Source organism: Talpa europaea (assembly GCF_964194135.1).
Source record: "Talpa europaea genome assembly, chromosome: 10".
NCBI classification, from domain to species: Eukaryota; Metazoa; Chordata; class Mammalia; order Eulipotyphla; family Talpidae; genus Talpa; species Talpa europaea.
In genome coordinates this window covers 26,172,702-26,198,893 of record NC_140077.1, presented here as the reverse complement: position 1 = coordinate 26,198,893, position 26,192 = coordinate 26,172,702, and the positions used below count along the sequence as shown (strand labels likewise).

At 41.0% G+C, this 26,192-nt stretch overlaps 1 protein-coding gene across 4 annotated transcripts in view; it reads right to left on the bottom strand.

Moving 5' to 3' along the window:
- The window catches only part of IDE (insulin degrading enzyme), a gene marked incomplete at both ends in the record, with an annotated part of 74,135 nt that extends 50,065 nt beyond the window's left edge, over positions 1–24,070 (bottom strand). For 3 of the 4 annotated variants that reach the window (XM_084246386.1, XM_084246387.1, XM_084246388.1), the window contains 3 exons: positions 1,230–1,437; positions 2,490–2,674; positions 23,979–24,070. In XM_084246386.1, the coding sequence (XP_084102512.1) occupies positions 1,230–1,437; positions 2,490–2,674; positions 23,979–24,070 (485 nt within the window). Of the gene's footprint in view, positions 1–1,229; positions 1,438–2,489; positions 2,675–6,038; positions 6,115–23,978 lie in introns of those variants that run through there. The other variant, XM_084246389.1, reaches the window with a different exon arrangement.
- Between the last annotated feature and the right edge of the window lie 2,122 nt (positions 24,071–26,192).

Sequence of the window (26,192 nt, the reverse complement as noted above, 5' to 3'; positions counted from 1 at the left end):
TTTGTAAAGCAGGAAATTAAATTCAGTGTATGGTCGCTGGGAATTCATTAAGTGAAGTCTTCTGGAAATACATATGAAAGATGATTAAACCTCCAATTTGCAGCTTCAAAGATTGAAACAGGGGCTCCCTGGTGGCGCAAGGGTTTACACACCCCACTAGGAATCAATCGGCAGCCTCTGCAGCATGCGCATTCAATCCCTGGCCAGCCAGGGAACAACCCACATGGCCAGTCAGTTGTCTCCTGTCTCGCTTCTGCTCCCCTCAGCAGTGTACTTCAGTCAATCTGCCTGTTCTGTTCCCCACTGTCTCTGGTGAATCCTCTCACCCCTACATCTCTGGCCTGTACCCCAGCTTTTGTATGCATAAATAAATAAATCTTAAAAAAAAAAAAGATTGAGACATAAGCTAGAATAAGAAACAGGCTACTCTGATCTAGCCATGAATCCTGAACTCAGGCCTTTGCCCCATCAATGCCCTTCATTAATGAATAAACTCAAACTATTAGGCTTTTAAAAAATATGACTATTATTAATACAAATAAGCAAATAAAACTGAAAATCACTAAAACTGTCTTTCAGACTTCCTTATAGACCCATCAGAAAGCTTCAAAATTACACCTTCTTGGTAACACAGAAAACTATAAATATTTACCAAGGAAAATTCACACTTTGAATAATTAATTAAATCATTAATAAAACAAAAAAAATCAGAAATTTTTAGCTGTATAGAAAATTGACCAAGAAATTAAATTGGACTGATGGCACTTGTTCCAGAAAAAACTTCCACAAAATGTCCCCAGAACTGAAACAGCAGTTCAACAAACACTCTGTATCCATTGAGCATACCTGAGAATCAGATGAAGAACAGAATATTTAAGTTCTAACACTCTCAAGAGTACATTTGAAAGGCGATCCATGACACTGTTACAGTTATTCTGTCACATGCTTTATATGTAATAACAGTTAGAATGGGATGGACTGGTGAGAATTTTATAAGCCAATAAAATAATTCATAGGTCTGAAGGCTTGTTTAAAATCATGCCACTATTTTTCCTCAACCACATGGTAAATAGATTACATCACTCATTTTTTTTTTTTTGTAAAAAATGGGGAGGGAAAGTCACTTGTTAAAATACCTTTTGTTAAACTATAACGTTATGAACATATCTTTTAAAATAATAAGTGATAAGTGCACCAAGTTGGACAATTCATAGGGTATTTAGCATTACCTGTCTAGGGCACCTTCTAGGTGTTCATGGGAAACATCAAAATAGTAATTGGTATGCTCTCCACTAGTAAAGGCATTTGAACTTCCAGCATGCTCACTGAGAAACTGGCTATATTCGTTTTCTTTAGGGTATTTCTTTGTTCCCAAAAATAGCATATGTTCACAAAAATGACTTAAGCCAGCGATATTCGGGGGATCTGACAATGAACCTGAAAGAAGAGAAAAATGTATGTAATAAATCATTTTTTTAATGTTAAAAGTTTTCAAGTACAGGTAAATTATACATGATTTGGAACTTCTATTAGCAAGGCAACTCCAACAATACAAGCAGGGTAAGTTAAGCATCGGCTGACCTAAAATGGTATTATTTGGATTCTGGCTGCAGCTTTTCACATTAATTACTTGGTGACCTTCAGCAGATTACGTAATCTCTCTGGACATTTGCTTCCACACACATCACACTGAAGAGAAAGAAAGAGTTGAATTCACTGTTTTATAACGGCTATCTAGTACATTAGGAAACTAATGGCCACCAACTAAAAACTAGTTCTAATTAAAATACTAGTTCTTATGAAAGAACAATCTAGTTCTTGTATTTGCAGGAGATAATATAGCATAGTGTTAAGAGCATAGATATAGGGGTTAGTAGCTCTATTAGCTGTGAAACTTTGAGCAAATACTAACTTGTCTTAGTCACTTTTCCTACAACCTAACTTAGAGTTTTGTGTAACCACAAATTAGATCTTTGCAAAGCAAACAGCACTGTGCTTAGCAATAATTATTGGTTCAACATATGATGGCTATTACCTGATTTTTTCAATTCTAAAATACCACTGAGTAAACTAAAAGCTCTTCTGATTGGAAAAACATAAACACACCTCACTAAATGTACTTACTAATAAGAAGCAGCCTGATTAAAACAGCATTAAAAGTGGAAAAAATGTGTACCCAACATTGCAGGAAATATGATATTTCCTAGTATACCAACAATGAAAACATTAAAACTGTTACTGTTACTGTAAAGGATGGAAATTAATTTCCTTGCTGCTAGGTCACCTTTGCTGGGAGCTTAACAAGATGCCCTTGGTAAATGTAAGACTATTTGACACAGACAACTATAATTGTACAAGGTTACTATACAAAGTAAGGTACAACAAACCTGTAACTACAAGGTCTTAATTTGCACAAATAAGGAGAGTACCAATAACGTCAACATTGGTCAATGAAAATGAACAGTTTAGTTCATGATTTTAAACTGTACCTATGTGTACATCAAGTGCTGCTGAAGACTTGTCTGTGGTGGGATCACTGATGAGAAGTACTTTGATTCCATTGGCCAGCTCTAGACCACGATATTCTCGTTTGTCTTCAGGAGATTTCACTATGTGATTTTCCAGTCTCTTGATAGCTTGATTATTCATTTTGCTGTAAGTATTCTTCTGGAAACTAGAAAGAAAAAAAAAATTAACAGTTGAATTGCAACTGCTTTTCTTCTTTTAAACAAAGAGTAACATCAAATAAACCCATCAAATAAATACATTATCAGATTTAAAGTATGTGGAAGAAACTTTTTATAGACTATTTACTACCTATAGGGTATAATAATTAAATAATTTCTCTTATACCTCATTCTTTTAGAGGAATGCTAACAATATTGCTATCATGGAGCCATATTTGTATCTAGAACATATAGATGGGGATTTGAAATAGGATGGGTTGGCTCATGAGTTGGTGAATGTACTGACTTAGAATAGAATTTTCAATTACCAATAATTGCTTCCCTATATATTTCTGAGGTATCTGCTAGAGTAAGTGAAGTGAGATGTTTTCTGCAAACTATTACTGAGGCAGCTAGAACAATGTTCAACCCAATGTTATTCAAACTTGGAAGCCCTGGGTCTGATATACACATGCCCAGAACACAGGGAATTCCAATAAGGAACAATCCTGTCAAAATAATAGACTTGGGCTGTCCTATTCAGGCAGCAAAAGAATAACAAACAAGGCAGCAATAAAAACAAATGGTTGGAAGAGCCCCAATAAGTTTTATAATTATGGTAAGTAGTTAATGCCAGAGCAGAAAGAGTCCAGCATGGTGGTTCCTCAAAAAATTAAAAATAGAACTACCATATCACCTAGTAATACCACTTCTGGATATTTATCCAAAAACTAACTGGAAAAGATATATGTCCCCCACATTCACTGGAGCATTATTTACAATGACCAAGATAGAGAAACCACCCATATGTCTAACTGTAGGTGAATAGATTAAGAATGTGTGTGTGTGTGTGTGTGTGTGTGTACACAGGGAATATAATTTAGCCATAAAAAAGAATGAAATCTTGCCATCTGTGACTTATGGATTGCACTGAGGATATTACATATAGTAAGTGCAATAAATCAGAAGGAGAAAGACAATTATATAATTTCACCTATTTGTGGAATATAAAGAAAAAAGAGCAACAGAACAAACAAAAACAAAGTTTTAGTCTCTGTCCGGAGCCGTCCGGAGTATGTGCCGTGTTGCATATGCGTGCCATGAGTTTGCTTTACCATTTCGCCTTCGGAGAACCACAGGTTTTTCCTGTAAAGCACATGAGACTGGGAGGTACGGGGGGAGGAGCTATGGAGGAGGGTATAAGAGGAGAACGCGGGAGAGAGAGGGGAAGAAGAAAAGAGATTTAAGAGGAGAACCACGAGAGAGGAGAGTGCTGCCAGAGGAGCAGAAAGAAGGCCAGGGAAATAAGAAAGACAGGGAAAAGTAAAAGAGAAGGAAAAGGAAAAATAAAGAAGCAAACGCTAGTGTCAAGTTGTCAAGCCCCTCATTTCAATCCTCAGCCCTTCTCTTTTCGTGCCTCCAAATCCCGCGGGTCGGGACAAGTCTCTAGTAACAGAATGTGGCTACCAGCAAAGAAAAGGAGAGGCAGGAGTAGGTAGAGAGAACTGATTGGTTGCTGGTGGGTAATGACTGGACATTTGGCCGTGGGGATGGTGTGATATAGACAGTATTGAGGTGAAAAACTGTATACCTGAAATCTATACAGTGTTATAAACTAAATGTTATCTCAATAAAAACAGAAAAAAACCCTGGAAATTAAGGGAAGGAAAAAAATCCACTTTGTTCTTAAAATACTTTCTTCTCTAAAATATTCTGTAACTATCCTTCTGAGTAACATCTGATAAACCAAAGAGGTTTGCTGCTCTTAAGACTGTCTCCTAGGGCCTCCCTGGTAGCGCAAGGGTTAAAGACACAGTGCAATCAAGCTGTAGCCAGCCACAGCACAGGATGCAGTCATCCTGAGGTTGATCCTGATGTTGATCCCTAGCCAACCTAGCTCACTAGGGAGCTAACCCACATGGTGCAGCAGACCTCTCCTGCCGCCCGCTGCTCCCCTCAGCAGTGTACTTCGGTCCTTCTGCCTGCTCTGCTCCCCGTGCTGGCTCTGGTGAATTCTCTCACCCTTCCACGCTTCTGACTGTACCCAGAGCTTGTATAAATAAATAAATAAATAGATAGATAGATAAATAAATAAATAAATCTTAAAAAAAAAATGTAATACTACATTTTGGGGATTTAAGGCCACCACTGGAAAATTCAAAAGCGATTTGGAAGTAAGAAGTCATTATTAACAAATTCTTTCTACTTCATTAGTCATTAGCCACTTAAATTCAATGTTAAAGAGAGAAAATATATCTGAGCACAAAGTTTGAAAATATGGTGTTTTGTGATTAAAAGAAAATTCTCATAGTAACAGAAAATGTCTAAGACTCCAAAGAGGGGCATAGGGATAATAATCCTGGTAAAAGGTATTTCTTAAAGGACAATGTGGCCTGCAGCAAATGCCTTCAATATACAATTGGTTTTAAAAACCTTGGTTTGGGTTCCATATAAATTACTCTTTTTAAAAAAATTAGTTCCAATACAGAGGCAACATTAAAATAAAATAAATCACAATACAACCTGCATTGAGACCTTAGCAAGAAGGGCCGAGTTCAAAGGCAACAACAAGGTGTGCACCACAGGGAATGTCTAAGCTCCTCCCTGCAAGGCTGTACTGAAGAAAGGAAGGAAAAAGGCTGGGATTCTAGTGAAAAAGTTCACTAAGTAAGAGCAAAATCCAAAAGTTGTCTTGGTTCCAGTACCATTGTTTATGTCCAACCCCTGCTACTAGTCTTGTCTCAGCAGGTTTGATTTAGAGGAAACAAGAATTACAAAGGATTAAAATATAATAGTGTTGATGATAGAGCCCTAAAATTCTTCTGTCGTCTACAACTGTAACAAGGAGATGAAATGAGCTCACTTTAGAAGGACAAATTGTCTTATTCTGTGGGAAGTGAAAAATTCATTATAATTAAGATGTTCAACTATATTCTGTAATTTATTTTCAGAATTCAATTTCTCTTGTACAGATTCTCATTTTTTTTAGAGGAAAAATACGATCAGAATTCATCACAGGCATGGATATAATTTGCTTAGACATCAAAGTTATATCTGATTAATATCCCTGGTGTGGCTGAGTAAAGAGATGAAATTACTCTAGATGTCAAACATAAAAATTAGAACTACTTTTAGACAATTTGTACATGAGATCAAGGACTGCTATAAATTTCCAAATTGGCAATGCTCCCAAATCATATATGACTTCCTGAGCAAGTAAAAACCAAAAAACACACAAAATCAAAATAAAAACAAAACACAAGCAGCATTTTCAAACAAGATCCATCTCCAGCAACCCATTTTCAATAAGCATAGTCTCATTTTACCTATCTATCATGTATCTATCATGTTCCACAACAATTTGATTCTCACCTGCCAAACTGCAGGAAATGATCCCAGCTCTTCCTCCTCTGATGAATTCATCAACAGATTGCCTGTCTCTGTATTTATACTCGAGATCACATGTCTATTCATCTCCGCTCCCTCATTAGCATAAAGCCTTCAAGGATAATTTTATTTATTGCAAATGTTCGCTAATAAGAACCAGAGTTAGCAGACAAGAATACTGACTTTTAGATGACAAGTTAATGCTAACTCAAATGCTTTCCCAGACATCTATTTGATATTTTTAACCTGTCAAAATCAAAATCTCAGGAGCAATTAAGTACTTTTCAATTTTAGACACATTCTCCTTCATTGGAAACTTTATAACAAGGCACTGAATTGTCTCTGTTCAGCATTCTGATACACTGGATAGATGCTTAATAATTACAGCATATTTTGTAATTTTGTTCAGAATTTAAAATGACTAAAATCACTGAAATAAAAGCTAGAAGAGTCACTGGATGTTATTTAATCCTTTGTTCTTGGACTAGCAGAACTGGCTCTTCCTTGGAGGTAGTTAAAAAACGCATAATATCAGAAATCACTAGAGTCCTAAGGAGACAGAATCTGCATTTTAACTAGGTCCTCAGAAGGGCTTGCCCCTCATCTTACTTATAAGGAAATTACAGCGCAGGAAACTTAAATCACTTATCCAAGATAACATAGCAGAAAATCAGTATTAGAACTCACCTCTTAATTCTCAGTCCTGTGTCTACCCTAGCACCCTATATCCAAATATTTAAGGAGACCTACTATGGTTCAGATGCTATGTCATAACAAGTTCATTACATAAGATCAATTGACCAGAGCCCTTATTCTGAAAGAACCAGACTTACCTTTTTAAGTTTGATGACAAAGCTGTCCCTAGTATGCTATGGGAGTATTGAAAAAGGGAAACCTAACTCTTCCAGGAGGAGAGGGCAAACAAGGTGAGTGGAAGCACACCAAATAAAAGGACTGGAATACCTGAGGCAAAGAACTGGTGGTGAGAAAAAAATGAGGCATACAGTGGAAAAACAAGAGTGTGGTGTTACTGGAACTACAACCAGAACTTCCAATGTAAGATCATGGATTTTTATCTAGACAATGTAAAGGCCTAAATTGCAGGTTTGCAAAAATAAAGTCCCAAATCAGTCATTTCCAAATTTCCCTGCCAAGAAATTTTTATGCAAATTATCTTTTATTCAGATGACTATTACAGCCTTTTTATCTCTAAGTGTTTTGCAGCCTACTTAATAGGAGGCTGGGAATTTTTACTGCGCCTTTTGTTCCTACCCCACCACCATGGCCCCAGATATATTTAAAGTTAAACCTGGGCCTCCCCGGTGGCCCAGCGGTTGAGCGCTGGGTTGTGAAGCTGCCCGCAGCCTCTGCGGCGCCGGTTCGATCCCCGGCTGCTCCCCGGCCACCGGAGGAGGGTCCCACATGGCCCGCAGACCTCTCCTGCCGCCCACTGCTCCCCTCAGCAGTGTACTTCGGTCCTTCTGCCTGCTCTGGCTCTGGTGAATTCTCTCACCCTCCCGCGCTTCTGACTGTACCCAGTGCATGTATAAACAAAAACCAAACAAACAAATAAATAAACATGCCTCTATAAAAAAACAAAAAATAAAAAAAATAAATAAAATAAAGTTAAACCTGATCCATTTCTAATTTCTAAACGGATGACCTATAAACCTGCACAGATGAATAATCATGCTAATAGTCAAATTAAAAACCCAAACCTCCCTTCTGTGGAATCCATCCACCCACTCCTAAAACTATAGGTGGAAGTAGAGGCTTACCTATGGCACTCTTGAATGTGGAGGAGGCACCCAGAAAAAAAATGTCTGGAATTAGAACCACGCCATAAACATCCTTTCATCCCAACAGAAGGCAGAGGTAAGTAAGTAGAGTAAGCAATCTCATGAAACCTAGGGAGCCTCACTATGTTAACATAGTTTAAGACCACATATACCCAGACATTTTTCATGTTATCTGACCTAAAAAATAACGACATGTCTCGAAACCATGAGACAGGTTCTTCATCAGTTGAGGCATAAAGGTGGGTATAAACTAAAATACCATCAATTAAACCTTATTTTCCCCATGATGAGATGTTTTACCTTTGTTCCAGGCAGAAAGTCAGCTGTTCTAATTCTGGCCCTCTGGAAAGGAGTTTGCTATGAAAAAACAAACCCTAAATAAGAGTGGTTGCAATGTAAAGGAATACTACAGAAGTATTCCTAATACTACTAATATTCGTATTAGAAGTATTCCTAATACTTCTATCATCTTGGAGATAAGTGCATTCCCAAATTTTGTTTTAATTTTACTACATAGGTAACAATAGCCGTTCATTCCAAAAGCTTAACAGAACACTTCATAGAGATTTTAGGAAGGTTTAAGCAAATGAACAAAACCTCCATTTCTTCTCTTGACACACAGTTCGCTATAGACGGTCTCTTAGAGTTGTGGTTTTGGGGACCAAGGGAGTTTTAAAGTATGCTTCTTGCACAGGTTGCCTTCTGACTATTAGGGAAATGTGAGATAAAAGTCCCTGTACAAAGATAATCCTACCAAACACTCCCATTTTTAAAATGTCATATGCTTTATACACTACTCATTTAATCTTACTTTTCTCCCTAAATGCTGGGACACAGCAGCTGCTGATGAACATTCTCCTTAACCCAAAATGAAGAAACAAAAGCTCAGTGACTAAGTGGCTTGCCCAAGGGCATTCACACAACCAAGGCAAAGCCATGGCAAAGCTTTGAACCACAGAGAAGGAGGAAGCGTGGGAAGGGGTGGGACAGAAGGTGGTGCTAAGACAATCATATATTGTTTTCTTCCAGGCTCCTAGTTACCACCCCACAGTCCTTCCCTGACCTCATTCTCTTTGCTTATAATCCAAAATAACAAGAAAACAAGGAAACAAAAATTAAAATATGTCAAAATAAATGCTTTAGTTTTTTACTCCTTCCTTTCCATAAGGAAAAAACAGGCAGAGGAAGAAGTGGGAAGAATGTTTCTAATCTGTCAAAAGAGTCCCTGGACTGAAAACCATATTATCTCATTATACTTTGCTGATAAAAAAGCAAAAGGCAAATGGATGGTAGGATTAAAGAAACAGCAAGTTTAAAGAAAGAAGAGAGTATAGAACTGTCTCATGCACTGAAGGAAACATGAAAATAATTACTACCACAAACATAAATAGGTGAATTATTTTTCATTAAGTTAGGGAACAAGAGAAAAATCATATAATTATCTTGGCAGAGGCAGAAAAAGTAGTTAACTAAATTCAAGTCATTCTTACCTTAAAAAAAAGTCAGCAAACTAGAATAGGAGGGAGAAAATTCCTTCATCTGAAAACGAATCTACAATCTACAAACACTACAGCAGTTATCATACTCAATGGTAAAATATTGCAAACACCCTAACTCCCCATGAACAGGATGCCATTATCACCTCTTCTAGTCATTATTTTACTGGTAACTCTAATCAATCCAGCAATACAAGAAAAAGAAAACACATAAAGATAAGAAAACAAGGGGGAGTGGGGGAAGCTATCATTATTCTCAGGCAACATGATTATGTATATAGAAAATCCCAAGAATTTACCAACAACTCCCATTTCTAGGTAGGATATAAGAGATCACAACAACCTGTCTCTACTTCAATAACTAGACAAAAATATGATAAGTTAAAGAATTACGTTTTCACAGATGTTGGAGAGTTGTGAAAGCAATGAGGATTGGAGGCACTGGAATTCCAGAGAGAGGAGAAACCTCTGAAATGAGTGGAAGGGCATCACCTCTTTTCTCTGGTGTTATTTGCCAATTCTGGGTACAGACTGAAGATCATGTTTGGCCCAAGCAGAAGGGCTTTCCTCAATGAAAAGAAACTTGAGGGTTGGTGGGTACATGAGCTTGATGTGACAGATTAAAGTCCCAAGATACACAAGCTCATAGCTGATTTTTGCCACAGCAGATTTTCTGAGATACTACCAGAATGGCTTACTAGAATGGCTAAAGGAAAAAAGATGGAAAAATATCAAGTGAATGATAAGATATAGGGCAATCCAAACTCTCATACACTACTGGTAGAAATGCAAATTGGTACAACCATTTTCAAAATCTGCCAGGATACACTGAAACTGACAACATACCTTAACAAATCATTAATTAGATATACTCAGAAAGCATTTATATGTTTATAGTAATACTATACTATTTTTTTAAAAGATTTATTTATTTATTTATACAAGCACTGGGTACACTCAGAAGCATGGGAAGGTGAGAGAATTCACCAGAGCCAGAGCAGGAAGCAGAACAGGCAGATGGACGAAATACACTACTGAGGGGAGCAGCGGGCGCAGCAGGAGAGGTCTGCACGCCATGTGGGACCCTTGCCAGAGGCCGGGGATCGAACCGGCGCTGCAGAGGCTGCAGGCAGCTCCACAGCCCAGTGCTCAACCACTGTGCCGCCAGGGGAGGCCCTATAGTAATACTATTTATAACAGCCAACACTAGATCAAATGTCTCTTAACAGGGATAAGATAACTTTGATATAGTCATATAATGGAATAGTATACAGTAATAAAAATGAATAATCTAGAACAAAGTACAACTATGAGTATATATCTCACTGACATAAGGTTGAGTGAAAGAAACTAGATGCAAAAAAGTAAATACATTTATTTTAAGTGCAAGAACTAGTAAAATCAAGCTATGTCTTTACATCAGGATCGTGATTATCCATGGTGTAAGAAACAGCAATTAAAAAGAAGCATAAGGGGTCCTTCTGGGGTACTACAAATGAGCTTTATATACAGGTATGTTTAGTTTGTGAAAATTCATCAATATGAACTCTTATAAGTGAAATGTCTTTTAGTTTTTGAAAATACCATAAAACATAAAAAAGCGGGGGGGGGGGGATGTTGTGAATTACTCAAGGTCCATGAATTACTCAAGGATATAAGTTACCTTCTACCAAAAGCCATCCTGGAAATAGTACCACTTGGATAGTGAGAAGTAATTATCCTTATCAAACAGATACTAAACTAAGAACGGTCACTAAGAAATAATAATCCAATTAATGTGATGATTATCAAAGCCTTCTCTGGTATATCCTAAGACAATTATTTCTGTTGATGTCATCTTGGCCACAACAAATAGAAGGCCTGTTTGAATATAGCCTGTGCCAACTCAGTAAATAATAAAGCATGTTAGAATTTTTAACTCAAGTGTTTACTGATTATGTACGATTTGAAAGCTAGTTTTTAGTAATTACTTTAGACCCCAGTTAAGATTTAAAAATAAAACTTGAGGACCTCCTTGATGGTGCAGGAGTTAAAGACACAGCACTATCAAGCTATCACCAGCCACTTCGGCATGAGTTTGATCCCCTGGCCAGAGAGCTGACCCAAATGGTGTAGCAGACCATTCTTGTCTCACCCACTGCTCCCCTCAGCAGTGCATTCCAGTAGATCTGCCTATTCTGCTCCCCACTGTCTTTGGTGAATCCTTTCACCCCCACACCCCTGGCCTACACCTCAGTTCTTGTATGCATAAATAAAAATAAATCTTAAAAATAAAATAAAACTTGACATATCCAGGGCCAATTACAAATAACAAGCATTAATGTAATCCAAATAAAAGAAAAATGATTAAAAGTTTAAATAATAGGGCCTTCCCCGTGGCGCAGCGGTTGAGCGCTGGGTTGTGAAGCTGCCCGCAGCCTCTGCGGTGCTGGTTCGATCCCGGCTGCTCCGCGGCCACCGGAGGAGGGTCCCACGTGGCGCGCAGACCTCTCCTGCCGCCCGCTGCTCCCCTCAGCAGTGTACTTCGGTTCTTCTGCCTGCTCTGCTCCCCGCTCTGGCTCTGGTGAATTCTCTCACCCTCCCGCGCTTCTGACTGTGCCCAGTGCTTGTATAAATAAAATAAATAAAACTTAAAAAAAAAAAAGACAACATTCTTTAAAAAAAAAAAAAAAGTTTAAATAATAGATTCCCCCTCAGCAATTTTCTTTTTTTTAAAAAAAGATTTATTTATTTATGCATACAAGAACTGGGGTACAGGCCAGAGGTGTGGGAGGTGAAAGGATTCACCAGGGACAGAGTGGGGAACAGAACAGGCAGATTGACTGAAATACACTGCTGCCCCCTCAGCAATTTTCAACAATTTATATCAAACAATTTTCACTCCAGAATTTGAATTAGAAAAATTCAATTTTATTTTAAAATTTTATTTTAAAATAAAACCATATAAAGCTAACATTGCTTCAAATTCTGAATTAATTTTAAATATAGGTCATCTTCCTGATAGATGCACCATGATCCCAGACACTACAGACAGCTCAAAGATTTCTGCCATGGTTTCTAAAGATTAAATCATAGGCTAGGAAGTGTTACCAACCTATAACTAATTCTCTAAAGTCAGCCCCTCAAGGAAAGCCAACAATAAACATTCATACTCTGTACAGAGAGGTGCATCTCCCACTCAAGGTCTCAGTTGTACCTATATGTATACCCTGGTTCTGAAAGAAAGAGAATGCTGCCCTCTTCAGATAATGCTGGTTCAGAGAGCTTGACCAGCACTCTGCCTTAATCTGATCCTCCATGCCAGCTCTGATGCGCTGACCACTTCCAGCCAACTGGATCAGTAATTATATATCCTCAGGTTTATCAAATGACCCCTTTGCTGTTCAGATCTTGCATACCACTCAACTCTTCTGGTCAAACTGGTATTTTTACTTATTTTTCTTAAAGATTTATTTTTATTTATTTATGCATACAAGAAGAACTGGGGTGTAGGCCAGAAGCGCAGGGGGTAAGAGGATTCACCAGTGAGGAGTAGGACAGGCAGAGTGATTGAAATACACTGCTGAGGGGAGCAACGGGCAAGACAGGAGAGATCTGCTGTGCCATATGTGGTTAGCTCCCTGGCCCCAGGGATAGAACTCATGCCACAGTGGCCAGCAATAGCTTGATGGCGCTGAGACTTTAACCCCTATGCCACCAGGGAGCCCCCAAACTGGAATTTTTAACCACATATAGTTTTGCCAGTCAAGAGTGACATGAAGTTTTCATATGGGTCCATTAAATCAACAGAGGTAACTAAAGTTGCATCAAATTAGGGTAACCTTTACAGACTTTCTCCTGTAAAATCAACTTGACCAAAGCACAGTATATAATACATAGAAGGCTCACAAAAGGAACTTTATATTATAATCATCATTATTATAAAGCTGATCAAAGTTAACAAAAACAAAAAAGTCACAATTACTTTCTAAAAAGTTATAAAATTACTATGGTACTACTAGGGGAAGTAGGATGCAAACAGACCACCTCAATCATCACCATGTGACTATTAGCATTCTCAATATATACTCATACAAATTCCAGTTGCATACTATCATCTCCAGAGGTCAGTAACATTACCTGGGCAGGCTGGTAATAGAAAGATAATTGATAAGACTACCAGAAAAACAGGTAAATAATTATCCATCTCCAATTGCTAGAGTCACTATTTATCAGCAGTTCTCAATAAGTGACAATTTTGGTGCTCATGCTGACTTCTGGCAATGGTGCTACTTGCAAATAGTGAATAGAGCACAGGAATGCTGCTAAGCATCCTACAATGCACAGAGAATTATTTGGCCCAAAATGTCAATAGTGCCAAAGATGAAAGATCCTAGAGTTTATAGCTCTGACTTTAGCATCTAAAAATAATGGTTAAGAATCACTGCAATCAAATACTACCCACTTAAATAAACCAGAGAAAACTTCACCAAAACACAGACAGTTAGGGCCTTCCTGGTGGCGCAGCGGTTGAGCGCTGGGTTGCGAAGCTGCCCGCTGCATCTGCGGTGCCGGTTCGATCCCCGGCTGCTCCCCGGCCACCGGAGGAGGGTCCCACATGGCGCGCAGACCCCTCCTGCCGCCCGCTGCTCCCCTCAGCAGTGTACTTCGGTCCTTCTGCCTGCTCTGCTCCCCTCTCTGGCTCTGGTGAATTCTCTCACCCTCCCGCGCTTCTGACTGTACCCAGTGCTTGTATAAATAAATAAATAAAATAATAAATAAATGAATAAATCTTTAAAAAAAAAAACACAGTTATCTACATTAAATTATTATCTATTTACTTATTTAAAAAAAAAATCTAGGGCCTCCCCGGTGGCGCAGCGGTTGAGCGCTGGGTTGCGAAACTGCGCGCGGCCTCTGCGGCGCCGGTTCGATCCCCGGCTGCTCCCCGGCCACCAGAGGAGGGTCCCACATGGCGCGCAGACCTCTCCTGCCGCCCGCTGCTCCCCTCAGCAGTGTACCTCGGTCCTTCTGCCTGCTCTGCTCCCCGCTCTGGCTCTGGTGAATTCTCTCACCCTCCCGCGCTTCTGACTGTACCCAGTGCATGTATAAACAAAACAAACAAACAAACCAGCAAACAAATAAATAAAGCATGCCTCTATAAAAAAAAAAAAAAAAAAAAAAAGAAACAGCAAAAAAAAAAAAAAATAAAAAAAAAAAAATAAAAAAAAAATCTAAACCAGAAAAGGTAACATGAAGAGAGGGTTAAACTTATAGTGAAGGAGAAAATAAGAGGTTTACAGAACCCTTGTCCTTAAATAAATAAGTGATCTAGTGCACAAGGGAGTCTGCTTTAGAAACACAGCCAGATCCTTACTGAATGCTCAGTATCTTGCACCGAATAAACTCTTTATAAACATTGTATTGTATCTTCAATAAATCTACATAGATTGTATTATTCCCTTTTTTACTGGATGCAGAAATTAAACCCCTAAAAGTTATTTGGTTAGGGTCACAGAGGTATTAAATAGAAGCAGGATTCAAACCCAAGTTTTCAGACATCAAACCACCATGCTCTTAACCACTCCAAGAAGTAAGAAAGTTTTTCTTATGTATAGTGACTAAATCTCTGGAAGGATACTGAGAGCTGTTGAGTATGGTTATATGTGGATAGAAAATTACTAGATGATCTTTGTACTTTACAGAATAGTCCAGAAAGAATCTTCAAAAGGATAAAACTTAAAGAATTTGAATGTATCAGGATATTCTTACTAAGTTTATATGCCCAAACTAAACTTCTCTGTTGTTAACTTGGATCAGCTACACCACGTTATAAAAGAGCTAATTAATAAAGAAAAAATCTAGACTCCATTTCCATTCACTGATGCTGACAAGTTGGTTCACTTAAACTAGTTTATTGGCTCACAACTGGGGCAATTTCCAAAAGAATTTTATTAAGTGGTTTGTCACGTGAGATGAAAGTTTTAAGCAGACATTGGAACAGAAATCACTGTCCAATTCCAGAACCTAGTTTCTCACTCAATTGCTGACCTAAAGTGGTTTGGCCCAATATTGCTTCACTTTTAGGCTTTTGTTTCTTTCTACATAGTCCTCACCTAATGTAGTTAGTAGAGTCTTAAACTGCAACTCTAAGTGGAAACAAATTATAAGGAAACTAAGTATTCAAATAACATTTTGTTAATGTCAGCTAGGATTCTTTTTCCCCCCTCAACATTATAAAGAAATGAAACATTATTAAATTTAAATTCAAGTAATATTGGTTCACAATACTGTGTATGATTCAGCGAATCACACCTTTTCAGACATATGTTACTACACCACACCTACCACCAAACCACCATCATCCGCCATAGTCCAATGAGCCCCCTCCATACCCAGCTCTCTATCCTCCCCTTCTTGCAGCCTCAATTATGCAGTCAGACTTTCAGGGTTTGTTACTGGTTTGGTTTGAGAAACAACATTATTTAAGGACCTGCTGTACAGTGGGATTTCATACTATAGGATAGAGTAGTTTAGAAACTAACAATCTAGACTCTCCCTTTCACACAAGATGCTACTTTGTTGGGCTTTCCTGGTGATACAAGGGGTTAAGTCTCAGCACTATCAAGCTATAGGCAGCCACTACAGCCTGAGTTCCATCCCAGGCAAGGGAGCTAACCCACATGGTGCAGCAGACCTCTCCTGCTCCCCTCACTGTATTTCAGTCAATCTACCTTTTCTGCTCCCCACTGTGTCTCTGGTAAATCCTCTCACCAACAACACCCCCACCCCCACACCTCTGGCCTACACCCCAGATCTTGTATGCATAAATAAATAAAATAAATCTTAAAAAAAAGAGGCTACTTTGTTTCTTTACTTAGATACAGACTTTAAGAAAAGCTACCTTTCAAGCTCCATCTAGCTGACTGGCATACAACTTTGAAATTACAGCCAGCTGTTCCATCCATAACTGGATATGATATATACATAATACTTTCTTGTCTTCATAGTTATGGTGGCATTGCTGTTACTGTCCACATTCACTGAACACAACATATGATTAAACATATACATTACATGCATTTCTTGTTTAATTCTCACTACAAACCTGTGAGGTAGATACTACTAATATACCCATGTTACTGATGAGAAAACAGGCTTGAAGAGGGAAGCAAAGGGCACCAGGTCACACAAAAAGCAAGTAGCTGTCCACTCACTGTGGTTCCAAAATCCCAGCAGCATCACAAAAATACTAATGACTTGTTGTTGGTAATTACATTATCACTATGGATAGAAGTGCATTACTACAACTTTTCTGTAAGTATAAAATTAGTCAAAAATTAAGGTTTTTAACTAAAAATACACAGGTAGTCAGACTCACCATCCTCCATCAAAAAAGAAAAATGCTAACATAAAAGGATGTCTATACATTAAAGATGATATTTTAAAAATTTTATGTTACTAGAAGACCAAAAGTAACAAAAGGTAGGGGGGAAAAGTACATCAAAAGCTTTCCTAAGAATAAAGACACAAATTATTTTATGGTTCCCTCTCCCACCACCCTCATCCCAGATCATTAAACAAGAAAGTTCTCAAATTTGGGAGTTGAAGCACTTTTTATTTCTTTTTTTTAATAATCACCCATATAACGAAAAAAAGTTATTCTGGTTGTATACAAAGGGTTATTTTCAAAGTATAAAGGAAATACAAATTACCTAGATTGCACCCTCCAAAGATAAATACATTTTCAAGGTTATCTCCTTTTAGAAACGGTATTATATACATACATATATTTTCCCATATAAATAATTACAAATTTAAGTGCAACAACCACTCTGTTTTTAAGACTCCCTATTCATCACAGCTTATATTGGCTAACCCCTGAGGTTCTTAGACGGGCCCTCTCCAGAATTCTTATCTGGCTAAGACACTTATTAGCTGTATATCCTTTAGCAAGCTAACCTCTTTGAGCCTCAATTTCTTTACCTTAAAAAAAAGAAGATAATCTAATACCACTCTCTCAGAATTAATGTGGTCATAAAACAAGACAACATATGGAAAGCTATGAAATACAATTTATAACATAATAAACATTCACATAAAACTAAACTTTTTATGGCTAACTTCAGCAGCATCAGTGGTTGCTGCTTAGCCTTGTTGGAGGCTCTGGACCCATTTCCTATGTTTTTTGTTTTGTTTTGTTTTGTTTTAAATGTCTGGGTCCTTTTAAACCTGCAGGTTTTGGTTTTTTTTAAGATTTATTTATTTATGCAAAAGCTGGGGTGTAGGCCAGAAGAGAGAGAGAGAGAGAGTGTGTGTGTGTATTCACCAGAGACAGAGTGGGGAGCAGAATAGGCAGATCTACTGAAATACACTGCTGAGCGGAGCAGCAGGCGAGAGGTCTGCTGTGCCATGTGGGTCACCTCCCTGACCAGCAGGGGAATCAAACTGGGGAATCAAACTCATGCTGCAGTGTCTGACAATAGCTTGATAGGGCTGTCTTTAACCCCTGTGCCACCAGGAAGGTCCCCCCCCCCCCACTTCCTATATTTGAGCAGAGGAAATTTAATTAACTCCAGTGGTAGTACAAGACTCCAACCTGGTTCTGATCTTTCAAGTGAACACTTCCCTAGAGCTACAGACTTCATTATCATTTTGGTTCCCTTTCTGGGCATTTAAGGGTTGCTCAGTCTTTTCATTTGCCCTGAGAGATCCCTCCAAGTCATCCAATTTCCTGAGCCAGCTCTGAAGTGCCCAAAAGACTGTGTCACTGTCCTACCACTGTACCTGACCAACAGTTCTCTTGGCATTCCTTTAGAACACCAGCCACCCACCAGGCAGGAACAACTACTTCCCTAGCTGTACTTCCTCCCGCCTGAAGGTGAACCTCCCCACAAGAGATTTCCCTACACTGTGGCCCCTCCTTGTCTAGGCTCATCTCCACACTAAATCTCAAAGTCAGTGAGGCCCAAGACTTTAGATCTCTTTGACTCCTCCATCTCCCACTATACCAATCACAGTTCTGACTCCTCTTTCATACTTTATCTTCTACAGACACTCTTTTCCTTATTATTTGCCCTACTTCTTTATCCTTCAATCTCTACCTGTGCTTTCAACTACCAAAGTAATCCTCTATAAACACAGCTTTCATATGTCGTTCTACTGGTCAAAAGATATGAGGTTCTGTGCTTTTATATGATAAAATCTCCCCTCTTGATTATATTACAAGATTCCCGACTTCTGAGTCTTCACTAGTACCACTTCTTTTACCTAAAATACTTATCTCTCTTCTTCTCTGTTCATCCAATTTTTTTCTCACGGTCCCAGGAAGTGGTTTCCATTGCCTGCTTTGCTTTGTCGTTTATGCTTGTTCTGTCCAATGCTCCTGCCCCAGAAAAGAAGGGCTGCCAGCATCCACTTGGCTAGAGGGAAATTTCCAGCCCAATGGAGTCTCAGGGCCTCCCTACCACAAGCAACAGCTCGGGCAGAACGATGGGCCCCTTGTCACAAGTAGCAGCTTGAGAAGGGATTGGGAGAGTGCCAGGCTTGCTGTGGTAGCAATATAATTCCAAGCAGCAAGTCAATGGAGTGCAAATGTCCTTGGTTTGGCATTGCACCAGCACTGCCATCATGCCCCTAAGATCTGGGGCAAGGTGATAGCCTGTTCATTCAAATTTTATATTTCTTTCAAAGACATTTACTCTAATCCTATGTTCTCTGTGAAGCACTCCTGATCTCACTAGTAAAAGAGCATTTGAAGGAGAGGGAAAAACTGAAAATAATCTGATAAAGCACAAGTCAAGCAAGGAGACTAGTATGACTACAAAGAAGTGAGAGTGATTATTTTGAACCTGATCAAAAATGTGGTGAGAGGCTAGATCCCAAAGGACCTTTCTTCTTGCTATTATACGAACTTTGTCTTTAACTTTAAACCGGGGCCTCCCTGTGGCACAGAGGGAGGTTATCACGTCACTGAAGCTATCACGTCACTGAAGCACATGTTTGATCTCAGAGCTATCATGTCACTGAAGCACGTGTTTGATCCCTGGCCAGCCAGGGAGGTAACCCACATGGCACAGCAGACCTTTCCTGTCTTGCCTGCTGCTCTCCTCAGCAGTGTATTTCAGTAGATCTGCCTGTTCTGCTCCCCATTCTGTCTCTGGTGAATCCTCTCTCACCCCCTGCACCTCTACTCTGCACCCCAGTTCTTATATGCATAAATAAATAAATCTTTAAAAAAAAGAAATGAAAAGGGCATTCTAAAATTGGAAATGAACAAAGCATGAACAAGAGACAATAAATTGGTGAGTCTGGTCAGTGAAAATTAAAGTTATGTTGAGAAGTTAAGGTAGAGTCAACCTACGATACACTTAAATGCCAGGTCAGCAAGTCTGAATTTGATCTTAAAATAGTGCACAAACGTAGGTGATGTCTAAGCAAGACAAAGGCAGGGGGAAAGTAGTGTAATAATAGGATTAATCTGATAACGGTCAATTAGTAGGATGATAAGACGCTAAAAAAATTCAGCTATGAAACTTGTAGATGTGCGATGTTGGGGATAATGATTATGCTCTGAACTACAAAGGTGAGGAAGATCAAGTTTACGCCAACAAACTTTGGGATGGGAGACACAAAATAGTTTGATCTTGGGACCTGGCAGTTAGGGAAAAGAGGGAGATTCAAAGATTAATCCAATTTCCAGGCAAAATGAAAAAAATGATACTGACATACACCAAACTAGGAAAATCAACAGAGAAAACTGGGTTTGAAGGGAAACCATTCATTCATTCATATGATAAACATGACAGGCAGAATGTGATACCTCCTACTTAGTGAGCAGTAAAGTCCTACCTTTTTTTTTTTTTAAGTTACCCACTTTTAGTAGGCAAGGGGAAACTATAGTTCTTTGGAGGGAATAAAAGACTTTCTAGCTTTAACTCTGCACGAACTTACAAGTTCCACTTTTCAAAGAAGAAAGTATGGTTATAAAACATTATTTTTTTTTTAATAATTTAAAAGACACAACAGAACACAAAAGTGGAGATGCTTAGTAAATGGTCAGAGGTTGTAAAAGAGTGAAACTACCCACTATTTGATTGAAAGTTCCTTGAGGACAGAAATGACCACTGACTCTTTTGTATTCCTCACAATGCTGAGCACAGTAAGTGATCACTACACAGCAGACATTCAAATAATGGCTGAATGAACAGACAGAGACCATAAAACAATTCAACTGGAAACACCCTACCAGGGGCTCCAGAAGCCAACATACCTAGAGAATCTATCACTATGGAACAAGAGTACTTTAGCCCTGTCACCTTAGCTGACAGGCAGGCTGATCGGGTTCATGTTTAGGAGATCTAAAATACCAACAGGGGAACAATTCTTATGAGAACATATACCAAAGACAGGGTGAGGAACTCTCTGGTGGTGCAAGGGGTTAAGATACAACCTATGAAGCTATCTGCAGCCACAGCAGCATGAGTTTGAGCCCCAGCCAGGGAGCTACCCACATGGTGCAGCAGACCTCTCCTGACTCACCTACTGCTCCTCTCAGCAGTGTATTTCAGTCAATCTGCCTGTTCTGCTCCCCACTCTGTCTCTGGTGAGTTCTCTCACCCCCCCATGTCTGGCCTGTACCCCAGTTCTTGTATACATAAATAAATCTTTTTTAAAAAAAACAACAATAACAAAAAGGCAGGGTGGGTAAAAGTGGTGAACTGTTTGGTAAAGGATAAAACTGGACTTTTAGCAGTGAACTTGATATTGTCCCCAAGCCAAAATTCCAAGGCATACAGGCAGAATAACTTTGTACTATGTGTGGACTGGGTCAATGCTAATTAAAAACACTCAAGGGTATCCTGTCCTTGTAGACATTAAAAAGCACTTTTTCTGGTTAAAAGTAGTTTAAAAGATTGATTCTTAATAGTCCCACCTGGTATACCACTGTTTCCTAAGCCTAGAGAACAGAGAAATGCAAAGTAGAGCTGCCTGCAAAGTGAGATGACTGATGCTTGGGGGTTTTGGTTGCCAGGAACTGATCTATTACCTCTAAGTTCCCCCTATAGCTCAGAAAGTTACATATAGGTCCAATTTATCCAATATGGTCTGAAAAGGGGACAGTGAGGCTGCTTTTTAAAATGAACTGATCTTATACAAATGCTTTATGACCATTACTTTCTCAAGAGCAAAGAAATGCCCAAACACTGTTGAGTTCAGAGCTCAAGCTCTCGCATGAGACAGTAATGGGTTAAATTTCAACTCTTCTATCAAATATGACCATACATGTTAAAAACATTCTTCCTACTATGTACGATAGGGTTGATCACTTTCCTCAAGATTTGAGTATGTGTGGTAGTTTCAGACGTTAGTACTCTCCTTCCTAAAACTATGCCCTGGTCCCTTAGATTAGATCTACATTTTCCCTAATAGCTGCAGTCAATAATTTTTAGGGTAGAGTTTTCTAAATGTTGATCTCATTCATCATGCTTTGAATTTCCTGAATTTCCCTCTCTGAGAGCAACTTTATCCTAAAGCTCTGTTCAACCTGCCATTGCTTCATCAATGAACAGTGGGAGAAACCACAGAGCAAGTAGAATTGTACATAGGACATGCAAATCTTTTAGTTGTATGAAACTGCTAAATTGATGCTTTCTCTAAAAATCACAAATGCCACACACTGAAAACAATCAATCTGGTAGCAATAAATCTTGCCTATCAACATGAATTAAGAAAAAAGTGCGTTGATCTTTTGACATTTTATAGAGGATTCTGTGGTGTAGTGGGAAAGAAAGAAGGGAAACAAGTTCCAAAGATTCTTCATTTGTTTTTGGCCTTCTTAGTACTATAACCCACCATCCTAGTTCATATAGTAAAGACTAAGTCCCAACCTGTTTCTCTGCCTCAGGTCTCTCTCCAGCTGCTCTTTAACATTCAGTACAGTCACCAAACTAATATCCAAATCTACCAATTTCATCAGCTCATTCCCCAGCCCCCAAATTCTTAATGATTCCCTACTATTCACAGAGGAAAAGTCCAACTAAAATTCAGGGCCCAGGAAATTATTATTCTACTTTTATAATACTGCAGGACTTGTTTTTGCCTAATTCCTCCCAATGGAAATTCACCAGTGACCCAACTAGACTAATGTGCTCCCTGTCCCCCCAGTACAGATTACCTGCACACCTAGACTTGACTACCTCTATCCCAGACACCCTCCTCTATCTCTGCCCCACAATGTGTTTCTACCCCCCTTTTTTTTTTGTGGGACCCTCGCCCATGTCCGGGGATGGAACTGGCGCTGCAGGTGCTGCGGGCTGCCTCGCAACCCAGCTCTCAACCGCTGTGCCACCAGGGGAGGCCCCACAATGTGTTTCTAAAGAAAACACTGCCCACTGGTCATCTCTGGCCCTGGTCAAACATCTTTTTAGCCGGCTATACTCTCGTGGTATCTTAATCCCCTCCAACAAAGTCAAAGTTCCCTGGAAAGAAGAACACATATTTCCGGGGGCGGGGTTTGGGGGGGGGAGGGTCCTATCACAGTCTCCTGTACTTGGCAGATCTTAGATTTAATCAAAACCAGAGGAAGGGAGCCTCCCTGTTGGTGCAAGGGGTTAAGCACCGCACTATGAAGCAATCCACAGCCGCTGCAGCACGAGTTCAATCCCCCGCCAGCCAGCTAAACACATGGCGCAGCAGACCTCTCCTGACTCACCCCCTGCTCCCCTCAGCAGTGTATTTCAGTCGATCTGCCTATTCTGTTCCCCACTCTGTCCCTGGGTAATCCTCTCACTCCCCCCATCTCTGGCCTGTACCCCAGCTTTTGCATGCATAAATAAATCTTAAAAAAAAAAACTCAGAGAAAGGGTTCGAATACAGTAAGTAGAGCGAAACAATACTGCCCACCTTTGCCAATTCCTTCCTACTCAAAGTAAAGAAAGAGTACTCAGCTTTTGCAACAAGGTTGAAAATTTTCAGTACACACAGAGCGGCAACACGGAGCGAGAACGCCACCGGATGGCAATAAATTATAAATAAAAGCCCTGCTTCCCGCTCCTGGTTTTTGCCACAATCTCTGCAATTGTGGGGAAATTACACAATCTCTCTGGGCCTCCGTTTTCTCGGGTGTACATGGAGGCACCGTGACGGACACCAAGTGTCTTTCGGCTCCCAAATTCTCCCGGGCAGGAAACCCAACAGCCGTCTAGTCACTCAGGCGGAGGCAGGAAAACTTTACGTTTCCAAAGCAGACATTTCCAGACAGTACTGGGAACTCAGTCCCCGCAGGAAAAAGCCGGGGAGGCGGGAGAGGAGGGCGAGAAGCGGTCTCCCCGGACTGGGATTCCCTCATTCACCCCATGGCCGGAGACAGCCGGCCCGGGGCTCGCGGTCCGCTCCCCGCAGGCTCCTCGGGGTGACCCCGCTCCCGCGCCGCCCGCACTTGTGACACACGCCCCGTGACCCGAGGTCACAGCCCCGACCGCCCTCGCCTCCCGGCCAGGCCCTCCAGCCGCCCTTCCAGGCCCCGCGCGGCCTCGGGGCGCCGTCCCCGACGGGCGGCGCGAGGAGCGGCTTCAAGTGCTGAATCACCACTTTGCAGCCCGAGCGCGGCCGCCGTGACCCGCGGGCCGCGAGGCGCCGGGCGCGCTTACCCGCGGAGGCGCTGCGGCGGGCAGGAGCCGCGGAGGGAGCGGAAGGTGCTGGGCAGCGCCGGGTGCAGCAGCCACGCGAGCCGGTACCGCATACCCCAGCGCAGCCGCCGGGAGCGCCGCGGACGCTTCCTCCTGACGCGGGGAGGCGGCCCGGGCGCCGCGCATGCTCAGTCCCTCGCGCCGCGCCGCCCGGGAGAGCGCCCCGGCGGCCGGAGGGGGCGGGATGGCGGGGGCCGCGGCCCGGGCTCAGCGCGGGGTCTGACGGGCTTTGGCCGGGAGCTGCGGCAGCCCGGCCGCCCGGCTTTCCAAGGCGGGGAGGGTCCGGTCCGGGTCACTCGGGCGCACGTGGGAGGCGGAGGTGTGCACCTGGGGGTGGGGTGTGTGAGTGTGTGTGTGTGTGTGTGTGCGCGCGCGCGCAGGACCTCACGCGCGCTCGGAGGACGCAGGGGCCATGTTTGCGGCCGCGTCCCCGCTGGCTGGGGGCCCGGCCCTCGCAGGTGTTGGAACAAGGTCAGCCGGCGCTGCGGCCTCAACTGAAAACGGATCCGCGGCCCGCGGGCTCCCTCTACAGTGCGGTGGGGTCGTCAGCCACAGGGGGTGAAGTTAGAATCGGGGTCCACCAGAGGGAGGCCTGGACCTTGGAAAAGCCAGCAGCCCTGCGAAAACCGAGGTGAAGGTGGGACAGGCCAAAGCAAAACAAGGCTTTCGTGGACTTTCAAATCCACAATAGAAACCAGAACTTTTTACTACAACGTAACATACAGGGGTACGTTGCAGTTTATGTAACAGTAGTAGTACTACTACTACTGTAGTTATATAACTACTATGTAACCGTTTGTGACTGTAATACTATTGTCAGTTTACTTTCCCTGATGACTATGGTACTTTGCATCCGAGAACAACCGCATAGTTGCTGTGGATCTTACTTTCCATTACATTATTTTATGGGATTCTTGAAGGAAGTGTGCAATTAGGAATAGTGACTCCTTAGCTTAAGTGCTTTTAGGTTTCTGTGTGGCAGACCAAAGACTGCAGCCAAGAACAGTGTTCTGACTCGTGTTATCACTTCAGCTGGGAATTCAGAAGGAGGATCTTTTAATCAAGTGGATGTTGGATGGATGAACAATGAGGTGAAAATTACTACATGCCTTCAGTGGTGTCTGCAAATATGTGATCATAAGAATGTTTAAATTACGGGCCATCCCTGGTGGCGCAGCAGTTGAGCGCTGGGCTCGGTTCGATACCCGGCCCCTGGCGAGGGTCCCACATGGCGCGCAGCCCTCTCCTGCCGCCCGCTGCTCCCCTCAGCAGTGTACTTCGGCCCTTCTGTCTGCTCTGCTCCCGGCTCTGGCTCTGGTGAATTCTCTCACCCTCCCGCACTTCTGACTATACCCAGTGCTTGTATAAATAAATAAGTAAATAAATCTTAAAAAAAAAATGTTTAAATTACAACCAGTGTGGGCTAGTCAAATATCTTGGAGCAGTTCATCTGAGTGTTTATACAGACTTTTGAATATATGCTCACTTAGGAATCTATGCATGAATTGGGGTTACTGTGGATTCAGGCTTTGAAGGACCTGAAACATACTTTGGAGAACCACTTATAGAATACAAATTAAGAATACAAAAGAAAAAAAAAAGAATACAAAAGTAGGAAAGTAGGAATCAAAGTAATTAATATTTAGGGAAAAATTACAATATATTAATCAAGACTTGAAGATTCAGGGACCCTCCCCGGTGGCAAAAGGGGTTAAGTCTCAGCACTATGAACCTATCTGCAGCCACTGCAGCACAAGTTCAATCTCCCACCAGAGAGCTGAACCATATGGCACAGCAGACTTCTCCTGGCTCCCCTGCTGCTCTCCTCAGCAGTGTATTTCAGTAGATCTGCCTGTTCTGCTCCCCACTCTGTCTCTGGTGAATCCTCTCACACACACACACACATTCTACCTCTGGCCTACAACCCAGCTCTTGTATGTATAAAAAAAAAAAAAAGACTTGAAGATTCAGGACCCTTTTCTTATGAGATCACCTAAGCTATTAGAAATACATAAAAATGCTTCCCTTCTAACAACCCCTTGTCTGGGACCTGTCTAAGTGAACATCACTGAAGTTGAAATTTCATTACCTTCTTGATAAATGTCCCTCTGATTGGAGTGTGTGTACTAGCATAAGAAAGGATATTATAGTTTCAGTAGAGGAAATAAGTGGAAA